Source organism: Neopsephotus bourkii, unplaced genomic scaffold (assembly GCF_033783945.1).
Source record: "Neopsephotus bourkii isolate Nb327-2 ecotype Australia unplaced genomic scaffold, CSIRO-AGI_Nbou_v1 NB_1780, whole genome shotgun sequence".
Taxonomy (NCBI): Eukaryota; Metazoa; Chordata; class Aves; order Psittaciformes; family Psittacidae; genus Neopsephotus; species Neopsephotus bourkii.
The window spans coordinates 7242483-7266855 of NW_026902254.1; the positions used below are offsets into that span (position 1 = coordinate 7242483).

The window sequence follows — 24373 nt, forward strand, 5'->3', positions numbered from 1 at the left end:
CATGCTTTGAGTGATTCTCTCCACAAACTGGAAGCAAATACAGTTAAATATACATTCGACTTCACGAGTAGGTGCTTAAGCAAAGATGAAATTGCAAAAGCAGTTACCCTTACAGAACTACAGGCAGCTGGGCAGTCAGTTCTTCTGATCCCTAAGTCTCAAAGGGCAATTCAGAAGAATTTCTACATTTAAGGCCTTTAAATCAGCCACTGAGAATCAAACCACCATGACTAACAGGTGTGTAGAACACATGGCTGCTGACACCAACAACCCAGGAATACATTGTTTGGTCTGCTTGGCAGTGTAACAATTTACATGTATGCAAGATATATGAAGAAATAGTAATATATTCATATATATATGTATGAATATTCATATATGGAAGGACCAAAGTTTTCAACATGAACATACTCCTATGACTAGAGATGACTAGGACCAGTATCTGTAAGTAAGTATCTGTACACTCCTTATCACTGTCATCTTAAGTGAAACTCCAGCAGATTTTTCCTCCTAACTGCAGGGACCAGATGTTCTGGGATCTTAATGCCCTGTCACATGCACAGAACTTTAATGGGACTGTATGTGGTACATCAGAATATGCTACAAAAATATTAGAAGAGAGCTGTTGACTGTTAAAAACTGACGTCAAGTCTCAGTTACTCCAGAACAATCCACTGACAGTACCTGTAGACCTCCTAAGCTTGAAGCACTAATTAAGTACTAGCAGGGGAAGGCTGCAGGACTAAACAAGCTGTTGTCTTAATCACGTATGACAGTCTGATGCCTGCATATACAGTATGTGATACTCATGCCTACAGGTCACTGCAAAAATGGTGCATTAATCTGGAAGCTACTTTGAAACCTCTTTGTTGGCTCACTGGATATTGCAGCCTCCTACTATACTTTATAGAGAAGATAATATTAACCATGTACAAAAAACCAACAAACACAATCCAGAAGCCTGAGTATTCATGACATGGTATTAGACAGAAGAGAGAAAGAAAAATGTGTTTTTTTGAACAGAAGGAATGTTAAAAGTGAAAGGTGCTCCCCTGGCTAATCCAGTGCACACTACAAGCTACAGTACTATAGATGAAAACCACAGGCAGCAGATACACTATTTCCCTCTACAAACTCCCTCTTTTTCACTTGATTCTGAAAGAACTGTTGAATTATGCTTTGGGTCACTCCTCCTTCCTTTTATGTTAATGAGTGTTTTGCTGCTGATTTCAGAGGTGCTGCTATTTGTGCTTTTCTTTGAGGTAATGGCCCAATGTCAATTATTTTATCATGCTATAAAGTGAAAATAGAAAATGAACTTGAAGAGAACAGCAAACATACCATGAAAGTTCCAGATAAGCGTTGAGAGCTTTTCTGATGACATGACCTAAGTAGCCATTCTTCTCTGCAATGTGTTTTGCCCAGCTATAGAAAAGAATAAACAACAAAAAATGAACAGCTGTGCTCCAGTAATGTTATTCCAACTCACACTGAGTCAATGAACACAAAAGGACATAGGATCATCTTCTGACTTCTTCCATAAGAAAAACTATGGGATTTCACAATAATTGCTCCATCAATCTTGCAACTGCTGACTGAATTGAGAACCTTTTGTTCATTTATCTCCATGAGGATACCAGAGACATCCTATGGGTTTTTTTCCTTGGCAATATTATTATTATTTTTTAAGAAAACAAACCTAAGTCAGTAAGTGCTATAATTAATTACCTGCCTTTTTCTTGATGCAAAATGCCAGTTCTACCACACCATTAGCTTGGTATTTATTGAAAATCAAATAAGCATGGCTTTGTTAGATGAGTTGTTCTGGTAGAAAATAGTACTGGAAGTACTCAGCATTTCTCAAAATCTGCCGGTGATTTAAGTAATACACATACTCATGTGGATCAAACTTTACTGCTGAAGAGCCTTTTGTCGAGGGAGTAAGCATCATAGAGTATAAAATACTTAGACTATGGACTTAAAAATCATCAATAACCAAAATAATCCCACCAGAAATATATTCTCATTTAACAAATGGCTTCATTCCTTACATTACAGCTTTTTCTGGATCTCTAGGAAAGTCCTCCATATTTCCTGTGATGTAATACAGAGAGCATCGTAAAGTCCCTTCTATATGTCCTCCTTGGGCAGCTTTATAGAAATAGTGTGCAGCAACTGTCTGTGAAGAAACAAGACACAATTAGCAACTCTGCATTATTAATGTTTATTTAGTTTCCTGGGACTCATTTAATGAAATTAATTACAAGAGGCAATTGGCTAATGAGGGCAAACCAGTTTAACTACTTTTAACATACTTAGATGAAATAAACCCCCTTTTTGTAGCTTTTTAACAGCTGAGGCTCAAGAATGTTTTTTAAAATCGTAAATTCTGGTAATATATGGAATATCAGATAGAAAAGTGTCTAAATGTGTTAACTAACACCTGGCAGCATACAAGTCTTGTGTGCACTGACAAAAGTAAAATTAGCTATTCACTAGTGGGAAGGTTAATAAGGAATCCTGGAGAACAGGACCTCATGCCTAAGTGAAGGCTGGGGGGCAGCAGCAACGCTCAGTATGACCAGCAGTGCACACAGTGCTCAAGCCTCTGAAACTGGTTCACAGAAGATAACACAAGCTGAGTAGGCAGGGCCAGAGCTGCAGATGGGTGGGCTATGTGACTCTCCATGTTTTACCCTCACAAACAGTAATCTGTAATATAAACCAAAGCAGCATACAGCCTTAAATAATTTATTTCAGGAAACTTTTAACAATCGATATATGGGGTTTTTGTGAGTAAGCATGGACTTCAGAGTATCCATCACAGCCACAACAATGTACTTCTCCTTGCTTATGGCTTTGGTGAATAAAGAAACCAGGGCACTTTTAGGTGTATGTTTGCAATCAGCGAACTCTGAAATGGGTATTTTTGTCCTTGGGGAAGGAAAATGTGTTTGCCAAATGCACACACTGGCAAGCACTGCTGCTGTTGGCAGGCAGCAGAAATGCTCAGTGTGGAGTATATCCAGATCTTAGAACTCACGGGCCATACTGGAAACATCTTTTAGTTCCAAGTACAAGGTCTACTTGCATCTATTACAGCCTTCATTATGTTTGTTGCTGTTGGTTGTAAACTACTTAGTTGAAAGAAACACAACCTAAGTAGACCCTTCTTATTAGAGGAAAATTAATTTTGCACATGTGAATGAGAAAATTTAATAAATGGGCTGCGCCACAGAATGACAAATCAAAATACTGCAGTCTCCCAGGACAGTATTAAATAGTTACATCTGCAAGTCTGGTTTGAAGGACTTCCACTGCAGTTCTGAGGTTCACAGAAGCAATACAAATGTAGCATAGCTGTTCACAAGTTCAGGAGCAAAGTTCTGCTGCTTTCATCTGTTGTGGAAAGCAACTTCAGCCTATACACTTTCCAATCTAAAACCGAGAGAACATGAAAACATCACACAATGTGAGAGCACGCACTATCCTTGTGCTGTCACTGGAAGGAGGAAAGCAGAGGCAGTCCCCAGAGTTAAACCTGTACCTGCTTTGTTTCTAAATGAAGGAACAAACACACCCCTAAGTACGACCAAGATATTTGTGTAACATCGCTAAGCAGTCTGAATTCCCCAGTAACAACCTAGTTTGTGATAAAAGGTATCAAGAGCAAACACAGCAGTCTCAAGAACAAAGCAAAGAATTCTAAACTGGGTCCTAACATGGTAATGGTACTCTTAGATATTTACTTACTTGATTTCTACCAGGTACTCCAGGGTAAATTCCATCTAAATAAAGGACTCCAAGGTTGTATGATGCATCTGGATTTCCCAGTTCTTCAGCAACTAACCAGTGTTCAGCTGCTTTTCTGTAGTCTCTTTTAAAATTGTGGTAATACCATCCCAATCCATTCACTGCCTGGGGCAAGCCCTTAGGGAAGGAGAAGAGCGGTCTCAGGTCACACATTTGATTCTACTTCAGGTCATTTTGCAATTCCAACTTGCTGCTCAACTTTGGGTGCTCTTGTGACCTTGCCTAGATTCTAGATACCTGGATGCACGAGGATCCAGCCAAAATTATGCTTATCTGGGATTAAGAGATACAAAGGTTCACTGGCTTTTTTTTCACTTTATCCTTCCTTGTGGCCTCATACTAAGAGCAAGGAATACGACTCCAGTGCTCCAGTGCTGTCTCAGAGTCTCAGCTGTGTCTGCAGCCAGATTTGAACTTGTTGACAAGAAAAAATCATGAGCTTTTAATCTGTTTTCCCTATAAAACCAAACCAGGACATCTGTTCTTGTGAACTCCTAGAACCTGGCTGACAGGATTAGCAATCAAAAACCCCTGCTTTTAAACTAGACCATTTCCATGAGAATGACTAGGACACAATGAACACAGAACTCTGTGATGCTGTTTTCAAAATGTATTTGAACAACACCATCCAGGTCTGCTTAAGAGAGTCCTACATGGTATTACTAAGTTGCATCTTTGCATCAGTAACTATGGATCAAGACCAGAAAGTCTCCCTGGGACAGATTTTATTTTGGTTGCAATGAGTCACCGTCTCCTTGTGTAAACTGGTGGGTCATATGGTGGCTGTAAGTCTGCCAGCAGTTCAAATTACTCTCTACCAATAAACACAAACATGCTATTTACTTCTATTTTATAAGGTATGCTTAATAACAACTAAGAACCAGAACAGTGACATAAGGTAAAAACTACATAAAAAATCTCAGTGCACAAATGTGAGTTACTTGCTTGCTACTGCTGGCTTCTACACGAGTCTCCTTATGTAATCGCTGTAGAAAGAATTGCATACTACTGGCACTTACATAGGCCTTGTGGAAAATTACTCCTTTCAGGTTTAAACCGTGTTACTAACTTACCCATTAGAAAATGCAAAAGTAGTTAAACCTTTCAATTATTATGTTACTTTTGTATAGAAAATTTGCACCAGAGCATAAAAACTGGGTTCAAGGAGAGTAATCAAATTGTTGTCTCTAGGATACTTCCTAGAATCTGTTCCTCAGATCCCGAGACAAGGGTATTTTGATCACACTGTGAAAGCCAATCAATTTACTCAAGCTTTTTCCAAATGGGCAGTAGAACAGGTAGTCTCTCCTGTTTCAAAGGAATGATCGAACAGGCATAATTCTTTTCTGATGGTGGTCAGCAATGAAGCCCTATTGTCATTATCAGTAATTTCACTAGTCCTGCTTCTAAGAGCTAGGAAGGTATTCAAGGTCTAGGTGCTCTTTTATTTTTATACTAAGGACCAGATCATGGCTTGGTTAATCAGACTGTACTACATTATTAAACAGATTGAGGCTGCTCTCCTCTGTGGTGCCCCTGCTACGGAAAAAACAGAACGCTTTGAGACATCCAGGTCCTCTCCCTGAAGTAGTGAAGAGCTGGTCAGGGAAAGCACATACAATCTTTTTCCAGTCACTAGCATTCCCTGGAGGGGTTCTAACTCTAAGCAGAGAGAACTGGCCATATAGCCATAAACCACCACAGCTCCAGGAGGGTCGGACAGGAAGCCACCATTCCTCTGCATTCAGCTCCTGTGCTGAAGGAGTGCATAATCACCTAGTGCAGACTGTGGAAGCACAATCCAGAACTCAGTCTTCACTCCTTTTCATCCACTTTAAAACATAAAGACACTGTAATTACAGCAAAGCCTGCTGGCATGGTTATTCAAAGACAGCAGTTCTCTCTACCTGGCTGTGGAGAGATCACCATGTCAAAATTTTAAGTCCTGGTAGGCACCCTTGTGAAAAACATACCCAGTATGGTCTGGAAAAAAATGCTTAGGAACAGGAGGCAAACCATACTCCTGGATCAACTATTCAAGGCCCGCCTGGACAAGTTCCTGTGTGATGTACTCTAGGTTACCCTGCTCTTGGACCAGATGATCTCTTGAGGTCCCTTCCAACCCTTGGGATTCTGTGATTCTGTGGATTCTGTGATTCCGTAAGTCATTTAACTATCATCAAATTCCAAAGATGTAAGTAGAGAGAAATTTTTTCTTCCATGGATATTTTGGCTGATTTTGAGTGGTCTAGTCTGCCAGTTTGGGGAAATAAACTTTCACCATTCATGCTGAAGACACTGGGAGAAACAACCAGTATTTACACACAGTTATGGCAACAGCGATTTTATACAAATCAGAGTTCATTATTATTAGTATCTGGTATAGGACTTTTACAATAAAATATTTATTACATTTTACCTTGGCTGCTGCCTTCTTCATTAATTCCAAAGCAAGTTTTGTATTTTTTTTCACACCTTGGCCCTACGAAATGGATATGTGAAACAATTTATAAATACAGAAAATTTACATTTATAAATACAGAAATTTATGAATACAGAATACCAGCTAGTGAAAATTCACATATACACATTGAAACTGCATTTTTAAATTGATACTGTTATTTACTATGTGTTATTCAGAATCTCAGTGATTCAGTCCAGGAAAAAATATTTCACCAGTTGATCCACTTGATTTTTATGGGTAAATAACATCACAGATCTTTCACTTTCAGCAACTAAGGAAGAATAATTAGCATTCAAAGGTACATAGATTGTTCACAATTTGGCAATGAATAAGAGCTCTTATCTTTCCTGAAAAAGGATGACAGAGTGTCTCCAGAGGAAATACATAGATACATAGGATACCCATAAAAATTAATTCCGGACACGGAATTAATATCTATGAGAGCTCAAAATTAACACAAGCAAAACTTAAGCAAGCATTTGGTAGAGAACAGCCCTCTACAGCCAAAAGATTGAGATGAAGACCTAACGGCTCTTCAGTAATATCTCTAACTTCCAGTACTGTTGAATGTGCTTTGGGTGATACTGCTTAGCTGATTCAACTTACCTCACTCAGGTAGAGTTATGCCTGAGTTTAGCCACTGCTGTCTACTGCTTCTAGCAGGGTACAAGTAACTGCATGCACAGACTATTTAATTCCTACCCAAAAATCCCACAAACCCAAAACAACCAAAAAGTCACAGAGGTCTAATAAAGGCCATTCTGAGCAAGGATCAAACTTTCACCAACATCTCTACCCCAAGGTCTATGCCCACTAGCAGGTTAGAATTTTTAGGTGACAAGCCATTAGGAAAACTTAGGATCCACAATTTAGGTGGTATTTTGATCCTGCATCTGGGTACGAACAAAGTGACTAAACTGCTTCAAACTTGCCATTTTTAAAAACGTTGTGCATATAGGATAAAAATCAATATTAGTTTCATAACCACTGATTTTCAGAGCAAATCTAAAAGCATCTGTACACACTCTCACAATGAATCACTGCAGATAACTTACAAACACCCACCTCATAGGAATAATTTTTTTAAAGTGAGACTATGAAACATGACTTACCTTAAATAACACAATGGCATAATCATATATTAACACTGGATCTTCTGTTTCTATTGCACCCTTTGCATACCATTCTATTGCAGCTTCAGGATTCTTTGCCACTCCTTGTTGGCCCCAAAAAAGCATCTGAGCCAATCGTTGCTAGAAGAAAACAACATAAACTCTTATGTTATAAATGCTAGTATAGAATTGTAGAATCAGACTTGTAAAATCCATTTAAGCCTGCAAAATGTGTGAAGAAACTAGGTATACATCCTCAGCAGTTTGAAAACAGTTGGTTATCAGGAGTATTTATAGGGCTTCCCAGTGGTGAAATGTACCTATATTAAATCTACATCAAGGTTATTTTTTACAGCTGTCAGTACCATGGAAGTCTGGCTTGATTTAAGCAGAGAGGTAAGTGACAGAGGCAGACTTGATGTATGCAATGCCTCAGTATTACAACATATTGCTGCTGGTCTCAGCAATAACTGCACCATGTCAAAGACAAAGACAGGAAAAATGATCAGAGAAGGAGGTTGCTAAGTCTTGAACAACAATTCCCTTTTGCCTTGCATCATCGGTGGTGAGGCACTTGAACAGACTGCCAAAAGAAGTGGTAAATGCTCCATCCCTGGCAGTGTTCAAGGGCAGGCTGAACAGAGCCCTGGGTGACACGGTTTAGGGTGAGGTGTCTCTGCCCATGGCAGCGGAGCTGGAACTGGATGATCTTAAGGTCCTTTCCAACCCGAACTATTCTTTGATTGTTACAGCTTTTTGCATGATCACTGGATATTATCAGAGAGAAACATGGGAAACAGTTTAAGCTCATAAAAAGAAGCTATTTGGGGTGGAAGGACAAAACACCTGTCTGCTCTCCTCCACAACTTTCTTACATAGTCTATATACTTACATGACGTGTGTATAAAACAAAGAAAGAGAAATCTATTACTTCATACCTGTGCAGCTGCGTTTCCTCTTGTTGCTTCATATTTTAACCACATAAAGACATCACCATTTTCTTTTGTTTGAGCTTTTAGCAGTTCATCATCCACCAGCCTTATCGTTTCAACAAATGCCTGAAGAGCAGGTGAACAGGAAAAAACTGATTACACAATGAATTCATATATGTGCCACTAAAAAAGGTTACCTATTTCCTGTTTATCCCTGAAAATTTGAGATCAATTCTGGGTTTTAAAATTCTCACCACCCCTCTACTGGCCAGTGCATTAAGACCTATCCTTTCATCCAGTGTAAAACCATTTAGTGCTTCGTTACAGCACCAAACTTGCAAGTCCACTCTACAGTGGAAAGATATGCCAAGGCATCAACAACTGAGCCCCCTTTCCCTACACCTTTGTAGTTTTAAATGCACTTAATAATGGCAAAGAAATGCTTTTAAGCCTTTTAAGACTTTACTTTCTATAGAAATCTCTCTTTAAAGATAAAAAAGGAAGCTGGCAGAAAGCTTGATGAAGACCTGCCCTACAGCACTCTTACCTAGGTGCTGTCTGATGATTTTTAGTTCTTTAGTAAGAAAAATATCTCTGGTTTTGATAGAGTTGTGTTGCCTCCTGTTTAGCATTCTAAAATCATTTTACTGTAACTTTATCTCAACAGACAGCTATTTAACAGTTAAATCTTTCCATTAGATTATAGAAAAGTGTAAGTATGGAGAGGACAATTCCATCTTTTCCACAAACTTTATGATGTTTGGCTAATGAAACAGCAGATCAGTTGCTTAGTAAACACATCCAATTATATTAATAATTAAAAATCTGAGCGAGGAATTAGAGCCCAAGATCAAGACTTAGACTTTACTGAAAGACAGGCATGTGGGCAACTTTCAGGATTTGAGACTAACTTCGATTTGTTTTCCCCCTTACTAAGAAACAGAGTAATGATACCTACTTACAATTTGGAGCATTTTGTAACACTCATAGACTCATAGAATGATTTGGATTGGAAGGGACCTTTAAAGATCATTTAGTCCAACACCCCTGCCATGGGCAGGGACATCAATCAGATGAGCTAGTATTTGTAAATCAAGGCCAAAACATTCTGGCCATGTAACTAATATACGAAGTCATTTGCACAGAAAATGAGCTCAGACACACTTTTAACTTTTACCTGTTCCCCTTTTATAGTGTGTTGATCCAATGATGTCTTTATTGCAATATTACTGTAATAAGCATATGACAGCTCCAAATCAAGTGGATAGTTATTAATGCCTTGGTAATGTTTATAGCCAAGATTCATCACAGCAAGTCTCTCATTCCCCTGAGCACCAACCAAACTATACAGCAGTCCCTGGCAAAAATCAATAGACATAAACAAGAGTGAATTCAGTGCACATTTCACAAGTTTAGCACTTTGGTGGAGATTTACAGTGAACAGTGTTCATACCTGTAGCTGATAGCCTAGCTATACAACATAAACACAGTGTTGCAGTTTAAGCCACTCACTCACTCCCTCTCTTCTTCCACCCCCCCACTCCAAGAGGGATAGGGAGGAGAACCGAAAGAATGTAACTCCCACGGGTTGAGATAAGAACAGTCCAGTAACTAAGGTATAACACAAACCACAACTGCTACCACCAGTAATAGTAATGATAAGGGAAATAACAAGGAAAGAGAATACAGCCACTCACCACCCACTGACCGATACCCAGCCCGACCCGAGCAGTGATCTAGCCCTTCCAGGTAACTGCCCACAGTTTATATAGTGGGCATGATGTGCTGTAGTGTGGAATACCTCTTTGGCTAGTTTGGGTCAGGTGTCCTGTCTCTGCTTCCTCCCGGCTTCCCCTCCTCCCTGGCAGAGCATGAGGCTCACAAAGTCCTTGGTCAGACTAAACATTACTTAGCAACAACTAAAAACGTCGGTGTTATCAGCATTGCTCCCAGGCTGAAAGTCAAAAGCACAGCACTGCACCAGCTAAGAAGGAGAAAAATGACTGCTACTGCTGAACCCAGGACACACAGTTACAGAATCAAGCACAGTCCTAAAGTAGTTAAAACATCTTCTATACATATAGAAAGATTTGACAGAAAAACTAGATTCTAAATACTTTTCAAGTATTGTACTTACTCTGCCACTGCTAAGTCTGCAGCAATTTTTAAAGCCACCTTATGATAGTGTTAATTATACTCTGACACATTCTATACTCTGCAGTACCTTAACTAGTCTCACTGATGTCAACCGGAGTTTTCGCACTGAATTCAGTGGAAACATCTGGAAGTTAACAAACAACACTTGAAAATCTTACCGTAAGGATCTGACAGGAATAGAAGGATGGGACTTGTGGCTGACAAGGTTTCAGCACAAAGCTCCCTTGAGATACCTGTTAATTAGTGCTAGACATAGCCTAGTTACCTGCACATTTGCCAAGATCATTTTCAGTGCTACTATTATTTTTCACCTGCACAGTAATAAAAACAGTGGTGTCCCATCTGTGCTGGATATTAAATTATTTCCTACAATATCTGAAGCAGATCCAATAATGGAATTACTTGGCCTCCAAAATTAGCACTAGATATAATCCATAATTAGGGTATAAACCAGACTTCTGTCTAAGGTTTCTTGTGTTTGAGAAAATACAGGGAGCTTGGTTTCAGATTGGGCTCTCAGGGGTACTTCTGATTTAGTATCCTGTAACCAAATTAGGCAGATTTGCTATTCTTCATGAGCTTTTTATATGATACCATTATATCACAATTAAATATCTGTTGGCAGTTTCAGTGTAGCCCTCTTCCAGTGATATTTAAACACTTCCCTTTTATTTGACCTTGCAATGGAATCATATGGAAACATTCTAGTTATTTCCAACCTGCCTAAAAGGTTGGGAGTTCACATGCTCTGCAGTCCGTAAGCTGAAGCACAATCAGTTTTTCTGCAAACAAAAGTGTTTTACTTTGTTACCTTTAATCATTTGACCATTTTATATATATATATTTGACCAGTATATATATATATATATATATATATATATGACCATCTGTGCCACAGTTTTGCACACTGTAAAATGGGACTGCTTTCCTGACTCTACCATGCAACCTTTCCACTTTAGGAGATTTGCCTGACATGAGACTATTTTCATACTCATCTACAGATATGGGTGACTCGAGTGTTATACCTCATCCTACCTCCTCAGTGACCAGGAAAAGCAGTATGTTCCATGTTGTTCACTTTACCACCATTTTTAGGTCTTACTAAAACACTGATTTCTTTTTTCTTCATGAGCAGGATAAGGATTCTCACCATCAGGACATCATAAAGACTTCACTGACATTGGGCTATTCAGAAGTAGTGGTTGAGGAATCCCTTCAACCGCAGCCTGGATCTGGAAGCCCTTACACAGCTTTTAATTCCACTGATCATAAATTCATCCCATATCTAAACTGCTTTTAGAAGTAATTAATTTCACAGACATAACCAAACATATTAAATATACTACCTTTGTGCGATCCACAGACACACCAAGCCCTGTTTCAAATATAACTGCAAGGAAATAGGAAGCCTTATGGTATCCACAACAACTGGACTCCACCAAGAGAGGGACAGAGGAGCCCATATTGCTCAGGCCATCAGTGCTGGACAGATCCTTTGAAACCTTCTCAAATATCTTTCGACCAACTTCTAGAACTGTATCACTTCCATCTTCTAATACTAAAAATAAAACATAGGACACATAGTTACTGCAGGAGTTAAAATCAGGTACTGATTTCCTCTCCTTAATTTCTCGGGACTGCCACAGATTCTGTTATTTCTTATGCTGAATGGTATTCTCAATGCAGACAACCAAAATTTCTAGAGATACAAGGTACTATGGAATAGTAAGAGTGAATAAAAGCCTAAAAGATCATCTCAAAGTAACCAACCACTAAAACCGTGAGGATATCTCTATTTCCTTCTACATAATATGCCATACTTCATTTGCAGCACAACATATAAGCCACATTACGCTGCATTACTCAGCTGCTACCAAAAAATTGTATAAGACATTAAATGAAGTCAAAGCATACTAACTTACATGACATACACTGTGGAGTTTTTTAAAGGCAATAAAATAAAATATGATTACCATCTGGAGCACTGAAATCTGTCTCTTTTAATAGTTTGAGCAAAGTATGGTACTTTTCCCTGAGCTCTTTTCCCCACATGAAGGCATCACATTTGGATTTTTCACCATATTTATGAATCAGCTTCAAATAATAGTTTTCACAGTAACCTAGAGAAAACAACATAGTTAAGACATGAAAGCTGACTTGGCAGGTCTTTAAAACAAACTTCTGGCAGATTAAAAAAAAGATGCCTCTAGGGTAAACTAAAAATTTAACTAAAAAGTTCTAGTGTAAACTAAGATAATGTATTGATAAAAACTCATATAGCTAGCACAGGCCACTTACAAATACATATTTCTTCTACTCTCTTCCATACTCTGGTCACAATATATGCAATCAAATTCTAATTGGAAATATAAGTTAGTTTTCAGCACACATTTAAGCTATGTAATTCTTTCACTGAAGTGGCTGCTTTGATATAAACCTCTCAATTACTACACATCAGGCAAATGTGGCAGAGACATTCTAGCAAAACCCAGCCACTATGGGGAAAAAACTTAGAAGGGCAATCAAACAGCTTACATGAAAGCTTGAAACTCTTTCTTTGTCCCTTTATGCAACTGTCTTGTTAGAGAAGAAATACCAAGAACATGATTTAAGCTTGTATTCCATGGCACGAAAGACTTCGCAGGAACAAAACCACAGCTTTAGCTTTAGCTACCAATAACAGGCCTAATCTCTTCAAATTGTCTTTTTTTCTTGTTATGGCTGAATTCAAGTTTACTTTTGATGATTGTTATCCAGATTCTGGCAAAAGGAAAGAAAACAGGTCTCCAAAGATTACAGTTAAAAAGTCGTATGTCATAGATCAACACTCACATTTTCTTTGCCCTTTTTCACCCTGCTTTACAATATGTCTGTACTCATAAACTATTTCTTGAATGTCCATGCATCTCTCGTAGTAAAGTTCAATTTGTTCCACTGTTTCTTTGTCATGAAGAGGATTAGAAATCTATAAAAAGGCAAATTATGGATAAATAGCATCCACAGTATCTATTGCTGTCAATACTTAACTAGAAAGAAGTGTTACACACATCTTCTAGCATTTGAAGAGGTAACTAACATTCTGAGATTTCAACAGAAAATTATCACATTTTAGTTATATATTCCCAAGCACTATTATGATTTATAGCAAGTTTATCACTTAGCAGGAGCTTCAGTTAAGAAAACAAATACAATAAAAAGCACGGCCATAGCTGGCTGTTAAGATTTAAACATTTCCAAATACTGCTTTCATTTACCTGTTCTGTTTCCAACACACTGAGACGATAGTACTTCACAGGTCCAAAGAATGCTTCAATACCATTTACATATCCACTACCTCCAAGAACAAAGTATCCAGCAGTGTCATCATAATAGAAATCTTCCCTAAAACTTGAAAACATTAAAGAGAAGTTGGCAGTCAAGAAGTACTATGAAAGATAAAAAGAAATATGTGTCTCAATATTGCCATAACTGACAGCCTTAAGCTCATTCCCAGTATCTTCTCATCGTTTACTCTCAAAATCTACTCTGCAATTTGGTGTGGCATCGTGTGGAGTAAATTTAACAAACCCTTTGTCTACAAACATGGTAAACCAGCAAGGTGTTTTATTTTTCTGACCTGTAGGTATCTTCTGGTGTTATATACATCATTACACAACCTCAGAGATTTCAGTATCAGCTCTCCCTTGCATGTTTCTAGAACTGGCATATGAAAATTTAAGTTATTTGTCTCCTAGGGTTACTATCTACAAATTTACAATTTCTGGTTTGAAACCATAGCAGAGAAGGAACAACACTGAAGTCTGTCATGCAATTTAACTTACTTTCTATATTATAAGGTTTTTCATCATTATTATTTGCACAAAAAAGAGTGAATCTTAAATTACAGTGAAATAAAACAATTAAAGACCCATTAAAAAAATATTCAGTTCCTTAGAATGAAGGATAGAGCAAGAACATTTTTGGCAGAAATTTTGCTCTCTACCTAAGCAAATTAGGTAACAATTTCACCACTGAAATCAGAGCTCTCTCGCAGCAACAGCAAAACTTCCCTTGACTTTAGTAAGGCCAAGACTTCATTTGAAGATAGATCCTAATACCACTCTACCTTCCAATCAGACTTTAGTGAGGGTTATTAGATGCTAGAGTACTGGATCTTGCAGCATGTTAACTCAACGAGCTCATGGCACTAACAAAATTTTTCAGCTCATATTCAATGTAAGTGCAGTAAAATGCAAACTGTTTTTGAAAGCACAGAGTGGAAAAACACCCCACAGACATTTTGAAAATCATCTGGAATCTCAGTTACAAACTTGTGCTCTCCTTCTCCCGTTTTCCGTATCTGAACACACACACACAAATCTATTACTCAACAAAGGGGAAAATGCTGCTTACATAAAAGACTGATGATGATGTCTTTTCAAATTCTTCCCAACACTGCTTACTTCTATCTAAAAGAACACAAAATATTAATTATAGTAAACAAGATATTACAAGATTCATTTATTAAGCCATTTCAACTCAATAGTTCAGAAGATTACAGCTGTGGCTTGTTGCATCTCCTCTGAACCAAAGAGGAAGGTGTCACATACCCAATATACATCATAAGAGTTTAATGGAAAGCATTGGCACTGGTCTGTCCTGGCCAACTGCGAGCAATCAAAAATAGCAAAAATAGCACAGATGGTGCCTACTTCAGCTATTTCATTCCTGTGTTCAATTACAAGACATCTATACTCTTCTGAAACTTTTATCCTTCCAAAGTGTGAAATGCTGTTTTGCTTTGATATAGCAGAGATGCTGAATCTCTCCTAAAGAACTTGTAGCTTACAGGTGAAGAATGGCCATAAAGCTAACGTAAGAGACCATGATTTTAAAAAATCTGCATTCAACTCCTACTTCTACAAATGTACTTTCAGTAGGTTTTCAGTGCCAGACTGGATAAAGGAATTCCGATGCTTGAGAAGGAAGATAAGTTTTTTATACATGTTGGTATTGTAAAAAGTTGCCCAAGGACTCATAAAACAATCATGCAAAATTGTCTCACATGCCTGGGTATTTTTAGGCATTCATCTGCATCTTCAGATGCTCTTAAATTCTCATTATTTCTCGATGCCTCAATTTCTCAGCCTTCCCTAGTTTATCTATTTTGTCTCAGATCATGCTGGACTAAATGTATCTAAATCAACAGAAGTGAAATACTCATGGAATGACTTATGCTGCAAAAGACCTTTAAGTCCTGAGTCCAACTGTAAACCTAACACTGCTAAATCCACCACTGAAGCACATCCCTACGCATCACATCCATGTCTTAAATACCTCCAGGTATAGTGATCGAACAACTTTATTGGGCAGCCTGTATTCATGCTTGATAATCCTTCCAGAGAAGAATTTTATCCTAATATTCAATCTAAACTTTCCCTGGGGTAACCTGAGAGTGTTTCCTCTTGTCCCATCAGTTGTTATCTGGGAGAAGAGACCAACACTCACCTCACTACAACCTCCTTTCAGGTAGCTGTAGAGAGCAATAAGGACTCCCCTGAGCCTCCTTTTCTCCAGGATAAACAACCTCAGTTCCCTCAGCGACTCCTTATAAGACTTGTGCTCCAGACCCTTCACCAGCTTCCTCGCTCTTTTGGACCCAAAGTGCCTAAACAAGGAGATTCTTCTGTACCTTTTGAGGATGTAGCATTTAAAAACTTATTCCAGGAAGGTGTGTCATTAAGATGGAACTGAACCAAAGCTTCACCTCTTCCAAGGAATGGCTCTAAGTACTGAAATGTTCTCAAGTTTAGTCCTATTTCCTCTTTTTTCCACAAGAGTGTCATTAAACTCTTCATGGCTCCCTTATTTTGTCCAGAAGTGGAATTTTTTGACCATATGTTTTACCTCACACCTGAATAAATTCACTCTGCTGTCTGATGGAAGAACATTTTTTCTTAATCTGATCATACCAGCAATCCCCAAATTTCCAACAATTCAAGACTAATATACTCTCTATCAATATTGACAGTAACTTTCACATCTGCACCTGAATCCATAGGGTCTTCCCTTTCCCATGAACTTAAATTATAACTACAATTTAAACAAGCAGAAAAAGTTCTGATTCCAAAAAACACTTTTCCCCCCACTTTTCCCTTTAACAGTATATTTAAAAGCATATTTTATTAAAAGTAAACGCACTTTTCTACCCCATTTTCTTGCAAGACAATCAGTTGCTCACCATGTACATACTTAAGGGTACTTAAAGGTGGGGTGCAAAGGAACAGCAGTAGCTTAGCCTGTACCTTGCTCTCTCAGTGCAGCATTGTTTCAGCTTTATCAGTCATTTACCTCATATTTCAAATTTGCTTAGCTGTACTTGCCATTAATTAGCAATTTCTTTTTTCAATTCAGAATGTAATCTATTCCACCATTTTCAAGGAAATGAATTTGAGAAAAAGAAGACGAAGGGGGTTGATTATTTTCACATCCTACTATCTTATAACAGCTGAAGGCTCAGACAAGAGGGATCTTGGGTAGGGATCCTGCATTTTCAGGGCTGCTTTTGGAAGGTTTTGTGAAAAAACAATTGCAATTTGTTAAAATGTAACTGACGTATTTTATCTACTACAGAGGCATATTCCAGTATTTTTTGCCTTTTAATGATAGTGAATCCTATCCCACTTTGTGAAATATACAAAACTTATAAACTGCACATGCCTCCTGCTAGCTAACACATGTAGGCAAGAGGCATGCTATGGTACAGAAGCCCAGACTCTTGTATTTTCATATCAGAATGGTAGAAACGCCTAAGGCTCCAAGTGCAAAGTCCCTCAGAGCTATTCATACCATGCAACTTAAAGTAGATAAGAGACCTATGCCAGGAGTCCTGGTTGCATGCACAATTAACAGTGTCTCTGGAGAGCAATCATGAGCCAAGATAGCTACTGTAATAGAAGTACTGTACTCAGTATTTCTAGGTTTGGCTGTTATGCATCTGAGTGATTTCCTGAACTTGGATGGTCTCAACCAACATCCTCCAACAATTTTTAGTTATAAATTTTCATTCTTTTGCCATGTAAGCATGTACAAATTACAGTACTTCAGCCTCAGTTATTAAGGGGTTTGTCAGAAGCATAATCAAATTAGACAAATCTCAGCCTTAATCCTGTAATTCAGTAGCATGCATACCTGTCCACCCTTAAAAGAGAGATCCAGTCGAAACCACTGCTTCAGAGGAAGACTGAAGCTAGTTTTCACTGCAAGGTCATCTCCTCTCATGAGGTGCATCTGAATATGCACATAACCTGACAGAGCAACAAAGGAAGAAAAAGTAAACAAACAACACAGAAATATGAAGATTAACAACAGGGTTCCTAATGTATTATTTACAATGATTCTGTTTTCTTCATCCTCTTCATCACCAACAGAGATCTGGGCACTCGCCAAGCCATACATCAGCTCTCACAGAATCCCAGGGAAATGTGTTCCATGAGTCAGTTACACACATCTTGGATGCTAGTGCCCAGGCTCCCACATAAAACCACAGACTCTAAAAAACTGTCTACAGCTAAACATACTAAACATAAGGGTGTCACAGTTGATCTCAAACACCAGAAAGCAGACATGACTTGCAGCAAATAGAAGAAGGGAACAGCAAATAATAGTACTTGCTCAACACTCAACTGCTAGGATATGAGTGCAATGATCATGAAGAAGACGACTATACCTCCACTCTTGAACCTGCAGAACCTAGACATGGTCTGAGCTCTTGAGACCAGAACAAGCTATTATGGTAATCTAGTCCAACACTGAGAATAAAACTGCCCCCAAACCTCTCCAAGAAAATCTCATATCAAGCGGACAACTTCCAGTTGAGCTGCCATTTTTGTTTGTTCTTCAAACCACCCAGTTTATAATAGATAAATTAATTAATCTAGATTGGTTACAAGACAGTGAAAATGGAAATAGCAAAAATAACAGAAAGGAAAAAAACTGCAAAGAAGGGAAAAGAAAAATGTAATGTCTTATAAAAAGCCAGGTACGCAATTTAAAAGCTCTGTACACCTCCTTCCTCTCTGAGCCTGCCAGCAGCCCACAGCTGCTGAATTTCATTCTCTATCAGAGGTTAAAGAGCCGTCTTCTGGTAGAAATGCTCCTCTACTACAAGTGTTGCTAGACTAAGACAGTGCTACCTCTTAACTTCTATTGGATCAGGGAAATAGACTGTGCTTCTTGAACACTGCCATACAGGCAAGGCCTTTACTGATGCTATTTCAGATTTGTAAAAATTTTCATGTAGTATGTTTATAAGGCTCGAGAAGAATATTAAAATAACACTTCAATAATAATAGCAAAGGTTGTTCATTGATATAAGACTGTTTAATCCCCCTGTATGTTCCTGACCTACAGGTCAGGATTCAGTCTATTCTAACAAAGCGAACATTTTCTGTAGTTTGCCAAGACTAGATGCTATGCAGCTATTTCTCAGTTTTACCCTATTAATTTGGTAGCTACGTTCCTACTGAGACACTGTAGTCAAAAAGAAGAATTTTGCAAGGGATCAGTTTCACAAAATAGGTCTGAGAACACATTTATAAATGTCATTTCTAGCCACAAATGTATGAAGGCTGTTAATAATATCCCTTACCTTCCTCATTGAGAAATACAGCAGGAGTACTGTACATTTCTTTTGGATCAATAAAATAGAGTATACCACACAGATCTTTTTCACAGTGGTGGAGTAAATACAGCCAGATAGAAACAGTGAACCTGCATGAGCAAAAATAAACAAAAAATCCACTTTTAATGAGGAATCTCCCTATATAATTTGAAAAGCATACATTTCACTTTAATTTAGCAAACCTGTTTCACAGACATAATCTTCAGAACAGCACATATCCTCTGCAGTGAAAACCTTCAGAGCAACAGTACTTAAGGCTCTTGGATCTGTGATCTCCTTTTAACCCCACACTTTTGTGGTAACAACATGAGAGAAGAGTACGGGAATGTTATCTGAATCAATTCCAGAATGCTGCTTCAGAGCTACTGCCAGATCCCACATCAATAAAGAACTGGAAACACTACTGAGACAACTTGGAGCCAACCTCCCGCATGCAGGGTACAGTAGAAAATCCCCAAATGCATGGTCGTGTAGTCTTGATTGTCAAAGGCAGTAAAAACTAAGCTGTGTCTTCTATGCTAAATGCAAATTGTGAAGATGTGCTTGGAAGAAGTAGCTAAAAATGAATCCAGCGGCTGGGTAGTACAGATAGGTATGAACAGCTGTCACAAAGTTATCACAGGATAAATAAAGGTGGAACCTGTGCAAACTATGGAGAAGTGCAAAATAAAAACCTGAAGACCGAACAATGATATCTAGTTAGAAATTTCTGTGCAAAGCTGGCTGAGGCACTAAAAGCGTAACTTATACTGCAGTATCTAATTTTAAGGAATTTCTCTGTGCCAGACTAAATCTGCTTCAGTGCTTTTAACAGAAACTTGACCACTTATTTTTATAACCTTTCCATAGCACTTAGGCCAGTGCTGAACATCTATAAAAACTATACCCCCAGTGTACAGCCAGCAAAGCAATATGACTATTACAATTTCTGATAAAAATAGTTCTCTTAGTGACTTCTAGAAGGAGATCACAAAGACTTATATATTGATTGTTATGACCTACAGGCAAACACTGTTTCCAGAAATACTGCTTATGCTTATATACTGCTCTTTTCATCTTTCACCTCTGGCAATATAGCAAACTTTCTTTGAATGCTGCAGTCTACAGTTAATCTTCCATTGCTAGATTGCCAATCTGAACAAAGAATTGTTCTGGACATTTCCTGGGACAGGTCTGGGACAATGCTGACTCATTTCACATCTCCGCTGCTGCAGAATGCACTACAGTGCGAGTAGTCCCTTACAGTCCCAGTCCATCCTTGCTGCAGGCTGTCCACTGGTAGCTACCTCAAACCGCAGCTATTTCCAGTCCTTTTTCTTTACAAATCCCTGACTGAAGTCAAACAAGTAACTTCATTTAGATCCATCTACTTCTGTTGGCCTTTTGCTGCAATAGGGAACAACAGCTCACATACAGAAAGCTGAGGGAAAACTCTCTTCCTCTTCTTACCAGAGCTACCCCAGGCTGTCACAACCACAGGCAACCATAAGAGACAGGCAATACTGCATGATAACACTGGAGACACCACCTGCAAGCAAGAGAGGGTGGAACCATGTGGAGCAGGTCAAGGCACGCATAAATTCATGCCATATATTCTCAACCACAGCTTGAGCACCTCAGGAGCAGAATGCAATTGTGCTGGCGAGCAAAGGGCAGCAGGCTGTGCAAACCAGGCTGTCCCCCATCCCAAAGAGGCCAGGAGCTAAAAATTCCTCTGTACTTATGACTTCAGAGCTATAGTTTGAGGGCTAGTAATTTGTATGCAACCTGCACTATCTGGCAAGTCTTCTTTGGCACTGTTCTTGTGGTCACAGGCCAAATACAAACCAGCAGGCAAGTTCCAGTTCCTGCGATCGTTTCCTATTTCTGTAATAACGTTGCTGGGGTAACAGGATCTGGTGGAAGGGAGATATATTTCTGTATCTCTATATATACTTTTTCCTTTAAAGTTGCAAAATATAACTGAAGAGTTGTGACAGTTCTGGGAAGATGAAGAAGAGTAGAAAAAGATAATCTTCACAGAATGATTCCTCTGTAACTGAAGAGTGTGCAGGGGCTACAGGGTTTTACTCCTGTCCAACTAGGAGAGTTTACACAGTGATAGTGGAACGAAAGAGTGTAAGATCAAGCTGTAAGACTTACTAGGCAGGGGATTCTATCGCTAAGGGCTTGTCAGCTGCAACATAAACTGGAGTGTAAAATTATAGGGAAAAAGCTGCTCCACACTGCAAGAAACCACACTCTGTACTTGGCATCAAAAGGATGTTTGAAATGCAGATCTCTCTGTAATGCAGAAAAACCCAGGCTAGCTAGTCATGAGAGAGCAATCTGACTATGACAGAACATCTAACCCTTCTAAGTGTACCTGATCAGCTCAGTTTCACTTACTATTGGGACCCCTTACACAGCACTGCACTAACACATACTTTAAGTATATTCCCAAGGTTCAGGTTGATCCTCTCCAAAACCAAGATCAGGGAACTGCCAACTAGTTTCTTTTTGTGCCTATTCTCAAACTGGTAGGCAGCATTCTTTTAATTTGTGGTATACCCTAAGAGTTTAAGTACATTCTATAGCTTTCAATAATCAATTACAGCCTGCTTCAATTATTTGACTATACTTACATAGGATAATCAATCTGATGTTGTCTGACTGTCTCAAGTTCTTTGTTTTCGAACTGTTCAAATTTCTTCACAATTCCTGTTTTCTCCCCACTGGAAGCGTATATAAAGTTGAGAATCTGGACACCATCTGCAAAATACAATCCTTCTTAAATCTTCCAGACAACAATCATTGATAACTAATTAATTAGCTCATATTCATACAGTCAAATATTTGAATCACATAACAGATTTAAATTAACATAAAACTTCAATAAGTCCTTAAACACAACTTCACTCATAGCTATTAAATACAGTACAGTCTTGGACTGAATAACCCACAGAAAGTGAAGTCCATTTTCAGTTGATATGAGGAACAGGGAAAGAATAGACTCATCTAAATCTGAGACACTTAAAGAACTAGTTAGTAAGGAAGAAATCTTCATTTATATTATTCACCTAAATCTCATTCTATCTTTGGTTACGTCTTCGTGACATTACTCCATAGCTCTTGGACTTTATCTCCATTTTCAGCTCTCCAGTTTATATTGTATGTATGTATAGATACCAATTCTGTTCTAAGCTGATATGCATAATCCTGTAATAAATTTGATAAAGCTGCCCCTGCTAAGGAACAGGAAAAAGATTTTCAAGGTCATGACATATTATCAGATTTCCTATCTTATTTTAAAAACCAAATCTGAATATAATGTTATTTCCTCCTGTTTCTTGTTACACTGTTTTCATTTATAATACAATTTGATAACAGAGAAGATGTTTCACACTGTTGTCAGAGATCACATGCTGTCTCCAACAAGAAGCAACATCATTGCTTCCCTATTTGTCTTCAGAGCATTTTACATGTTAAGGTAGCAAAAACAAATTACACAAATACCATCATGGGATTTCCTAGGAAAGACACCATTAGAAGCAAATAACCCAATTTCTTTTAGATTCTGTTTTCAATATATATTGAAGAAAAAATAAAGAATTTTCAGCAGGTGTAAAGCTAGAGATGGGCAGAGAGAAAAATAATCAGAACTCAGAGAAAAGCTATAATGTAGAGTTGTGAGTTTCAGTAATTTATAGTCAGTAAGTCACATTTTTTTATTTTAAACTATAAATTTTAAAATCAAAACTGCTTGTACATAATGTCTGGGGGGAAAAATATGACAGCTATAATTATTTTATTGCATTATAAAGTCTTAAAAATATACTTCTAAGTGCACGGCCATCATCTTAAGCATCAGTAGACTACCTGTGTGAGAATTACGTATGCAAGAACTGACCTAAAGCAGTAAGGACTGAAAAATGCTCTCTGAAGACAAAGGAATGATGTCCACTGGCAATCACTGGGTTTTAAATAATGCTGTCTGAATACATTAGAAAATAGAAGGCCATGCTGCTACAAATCTCCAAGCTGTCAGTGATGAAACAAGTCAGTCCTGAGGGACATGACAGCTTCAGTCATTTGCAACTCTCACCCCTCAGTTATGAAGTTTACATGTTCAATGCTTGCCAAGTAAATCACGCTACATAGCATTTACTATTTACTACTGGTATGTGCTTTTAACAGCTTACCAAGGATGTTATTTGGGTCCCATTAGTTTCCTGGGGGAAAAAAGTGACATTATACCTACCACTTTCATGAGGGCACTGAGGTATCCTTTTTGCCTGGAGCATCCACAAATAGTCAGCACCCCACTGAAGGCAAACTTTGTGGTCCTTAAATGGGCGCTCAAAAGGTGGAACTGCTTCTAAGAAAGTGTAGTTCTTGGCAACTGCATCCTGGTAGTCTTCATTCTGCTCAGTATCATAGCTGGTAACTGATTTATGACTAATCCATGCATATAATATCACACTGTGCACAATTATTGAGTTTCTGATGATATAGTCATCTCTGTAAACCATGATGTTCGGAAATTTCAAATGTACTTGTCGAGTTCTGCTAACATAAAGGTTCTTCTCATCTTTCCATCTCCTTCTATATACTGGTACACCAGTCCTGAACTCAGAAGAAGCTACTGCTTCCAAGTTGATAATACAAGGCTTAGAACACAAATACTGAACTGAAACTTCCGAATTGTTAAGAACCTTCCTTTCTAAAATGTTTAAATGAATAAAGTCCACATAAGTCATGTTTGGTTCAAACTGAACTGCCGTTGTACGCAATGTTTCCTTTCCAAAGGATGGCACAAAATTCTGGAAATTAAAACAAACACAAAACATGTTAACCAGAGAATCTAAGTTTGCATGATTACTAATATACCTGCAGCAGTAACAGAACACTGCACAAGCAGAAAGTTTACATACCATGCACGAACTCCAGATTAGGTTTCTTTCACACAGCAAGCAGATGTGCATTACTGGAGAACTATCATCAAGGTTTTAATGGCAGCAACTCCCTTACATCAAATTCTCATAGTTACACATGCTTCTACAAACAAACTGTATTTACAGGGTGTATCCTTTCGCCCTTCCGCAAATGGAATCCGGTCTAAGATACTGACTTACACGTCATGCTATTGACACATGCTCCTAGAATCGTCCCTAAAGAGTATATATTAAAATGTACTGGCATTTATTCATTGTATTGTTGTCCACTAGTACTGCCACTACATGAAGTTTCTGCA

At 38.3% G+C, this 24373-nt stretch overlaps 1 protein-coding gene across 1 annotated transcript in view; it reads right to left on the reverse strand.

Moving 5' to 3' along the window:
• SEL1L3 (SEL1L family member 3) overlaps nt 1-24373 on the reverse strand; it is a 35638-nt gene that overhangs the window by 8159 nt on the left and 3106 nt on the right. The window contains exons 2-17 of the mRNA XM_061379865.1: nt 23381-23942; nt 21765-21891; nt 19108-19229; nt 17649-17764; nt 14871-14926; nt 13733-13865; nt 13311-13443; nt 12452-12598; nt 11825-12036; nt 9499-9678; nt 8328-8447; nt 7390-7530; nt 6233-6295; nt 3754-3930; nt 2052-2179; nt 1342-1425 (exon numbers count right to left, since the gene is read on the reverse strand). Coding sequence (XP_061235849.1) covers nt 1342-1425; nt 2052-2179; nt 3754-3930; nt 6233-6295; nt 7390-7530; nt 8328-8447; nt 9499-9678; nt 11825-12036; nt 12452-12598; nt 13311-13443; nt 13733-13865; nt 14871-14926; nt 17649-17764; nt 19108-19229; nt 21765-21891; nt 23381-23942 — 2501 coding nt within the window. The remainder of the gene's footprint in view (nt 1-1341; nt 1426-2051; nt 2180-3753; nt 3931-6232; nt 6296-7389; nt 7531-8327; nt 8448-9498; nt 9679-11824; nt 12037-12451; nt 12599-13310; nt 13444-13732; nt 13866-14870; nt 14927-17648; nt 17765-19107; nt 19230-21764; nt 21892-23380; nt 23943-24373) is intronic.